This window comes from Morone saxatilis, unplaced genomic scaffold, assembly GCF_004916995.1.
Source record: "Morone saxatilis isolate NCDOM2014 unplaced genomic scaffold, NCSU_SB_2.0 Contig19, whole genome shotgun sequence".
Classification (NCBI taxonomy): domain Eukaryota; kingdom Metazoa; phylum Chordata; class Actinopteri; family Moronidae; genus Morone; species Morone saxatilis.
In genome coordinates, this window is record NW_023339751.1 from 14,871,776 (window position 1) to 14,874,838 (window position 3,063).

The following is a 3,063-nucleotide window of genomic DNA, read 5'->3' on the forward strand; positions in this document are numbered from 1 at the left end:
TGTCTCATATCCACACCAGACACTCTTCTTGTGACATGCCCTTATCAGAGGCCAAAGATAACAAGCTGTGAGACAACGTACAACTAGGAAACAATGATAGCATCTTGCAGTGAGGGTGAAAAAAAAAAAAGGCCATTTGTGGTATTTACTATCAGTGAGCTAAACAGAGCAAAGTGATGAAGATAGCAAAAAAAATCTGCTGTGAGCTGCACACTTAAAGTAAAGCTGATCTTTAAATGAATTTGTATTATTTTGTACGTTTTATATAAATTATACTTATGAATAGAACATTATCATTTTTTACAAAAAACGTTTGCATAAAAGCATACTTGATTTTGATAGACCCATGCTTACCGATGTTAAACTAGCTCTGTTAATGGAAAGTAACTACAGTAAGTCACTAAAATATTATATATTAAAACTGAGGTTCTAAATAACAAAAGTCAAAAAGTAGTCTGACTAATAGTGGACTTAAAATGCTGCAAACATGGAGTTTGGACAAGAGCAGCTACTTTTTGTATCCTGAGACACAACTATGCAAACTTACAACACAATACAAGGAGCTTATGTTAGTTAGGTTATTGATTGCTGACTGGTTGCTATAGGTTCGCTTGCTTAGCTTAGCCAACGCATCCTCTGTAGCTCGGCCCAACAGTATTAACTACATTTAACACCTTTGTTTGTAAAGTGTCTGACTTACCGTTCGTAAAAACTGGAATTCATCGTCTCCCTCTCCAGTGTCAGTCATTATTTGAACCAAACTAGCCACATTAGACACACTTGAGTGATGTTGGTGGCCCTGAATGAGACTGAAGGGCTGGAGGAGCAAGGTGTACCACCGTTGTTGTTGTTGTGCGGGAGGAGCCTGCTGATCCGGGGTTCGGGGACTCCATTTCTTTTTTTCTCTCCACTATTTTGGCGGGAGTAACTTTAGTTTATGTCAAGTGAGGAGAAGACACATTAAACACGTAAGGCGAACAAAAAACAAACAAAACACAAAAACTAAATAAAACAACAAGAAGAAAAAGCGTAGCTAGTATCCTTTTACTGTAAACCCCCAGGAGCGCATAGTTTACTTCAGCTCACAAGGATTCATTGTGGATTTTTTGGATGAATATTCAACTTTAGAGTCTACTTCCACAAAGTGCATGGTTGTAAATAAAGGTGTGTCACTAGCATGTTAGCTAGCATTAATCAGCATGTGACCATGGGTTATCTAACATAGCCAGTGGTGTCTGAACAATGGGTATACTCTTAATTTATGCTCCAATAAATAATTTTTAGGGGTTTGTAACTCTGTGTTATTAACAGTGACAGTACATTTTATCTCACCCAAAAATATACCAGTAGTATTTGCACATTGTCACTGAACTACTGCTGCTTGACTTCAGGCAGTAAGGATCATTATGAAATTAACATTAGCTACAGAAGAGGTGTGGATGTTGCCATCAATATTGGCTTACAGACAGGTTGAGACAACTAAAATGAGTCACTATTGTCCACTCGTGACAATTGGACAACTATGGCATGCCTTCACCATCCTATTCTAAATTTAGAATGGAAAAACGAAGTGGGTATATCCAATGCTGACTGAAAAATAAGTGGTTACTCTGTACTGTATCCCTGCAAATACCCTGCAAAAAAGTGACAATTGCATGTGTTTAACTATTCACTATATACATACTTTAAAAGACTAGTATTCAAAATAACTTTTGTACTATAGATAATTACACATTTTTCCTCTATCTTTTTCTCTGACCAGACACTTCTTAATGTTTAATTTTATGGGTTTGTGATTTCCTCATAATTTATTAAGAAGTTGCATATAAAGCATTCTGGGCTTTGTGCTTATAATTACAGGGAAATAGGAATGTAATTTAAAGAACTGCTGCATTCAACCCCGAGTAAGAAATGTTTGATTTACTACTCGAAACCTTAGCCCTAATATGTGTTCATCATTTATGGGCTTAATGAATTGGAAGTGTACCAACAGAACATGGCCTCAAATTGCCCCATAATAATTATCAAGTTACACAGTTCTTCCCAGGAAACATCTAGGAAGTTATTAGAGTTATCAGAGTTTGCTATGAATATTCAGGATCTCCTGCGGGTATGTCCACTTGATTTTAATGACCCCTGCCAACCTTTCCTCAAGAGACACTTTCTGGTAGAAATGTTCAATTGCACTCATTAATGCTTTCGTCCCTGTTGTCTGGAAAACTAACTGATGGATTTTCATGAAATTTGCTTTGGATACTGATGGTGCCCAGGAGATGAATACTAATGTTTTTGGGGACCCCCTGACTTTTCTCAAGCATTACCAGGACACACGTTCCACTTGTGCACAAAATACAGAAACAAATGTAATGGGCTTCATGGGGAAGGCTTCATTATCCCTATACCACCCTTGCACCAAACTTCTACTTCCACAGAAGATACTGCATAATGTAATAGGTTGACTTCCCTGACATTTGCTGACCTTCATGCTCCTCAAAGAGAGAGAATCATTTTACATTTTGAAATTCACTGACCTGTAATGGCATCTAAAGGTCCTATTCTATAATATTTGCCCTAAAAGTAAAAGCTAAATCAACATTGTTCTTTCCCTTCAACAATTTTATATAATTGGGTAGAATTGCGGCTTTTGAAGATGACATTGCAAATGTCTTAACTACTTTACAAAGTAAAAAAAAAAATACTTTTCCAGCTTTTCTCTCTGGCCAAGCACAGACGCACTTGTTAGCTTGTAAAAGTCTACTTAAGATGTAGCTCCGCTAGCATCTCATTTACCCAGTATCTTCTCCCAGTCATACAGTATGAATAGAAAAATAGAAAATAGATTCGTAAATTAAAATATAGGTCTTTTGTCATGCTATTTTTTACAACCACTATTGACTGTCTGATCACTGACTTAGAATACTTTGTTTAATGTTCATCTAAAGACCTCTCAGTCAGTTTGACAGCAGGTTCCAGTCTTGTGGATTTTGTCTACACATGGATTATTGCTTTTAAATATTTTCCAATATGGTGACAAATGAAAGACATAGTCCAAGCAAGGATTTA

General features: G+C 36.6%; 1 protein-coding gene across 1 annotated transcript in view; it reads right to left on the reverse strand.

Annotated features, from left to right (window-relative positions):
• ryr2b (ryanodine receptor 2b (cardiac)) overlaps positions 1-818 on the reverse strand; it is a 61,393-nt gene extending 60,575 nt beyond the window's left edge. Inside the window, 1 exon segment of the mRNA XM_035663822.1 lies at positions 701-818. Within this exon segment, the coding sequence (XP_035519715.1) occupies positions 701-748 (48 nt within the window). The 5' untranslated portion in view covers positions 749-818.
• Positions 819-3,063: the final 2,245 nt, after the last annotated feature.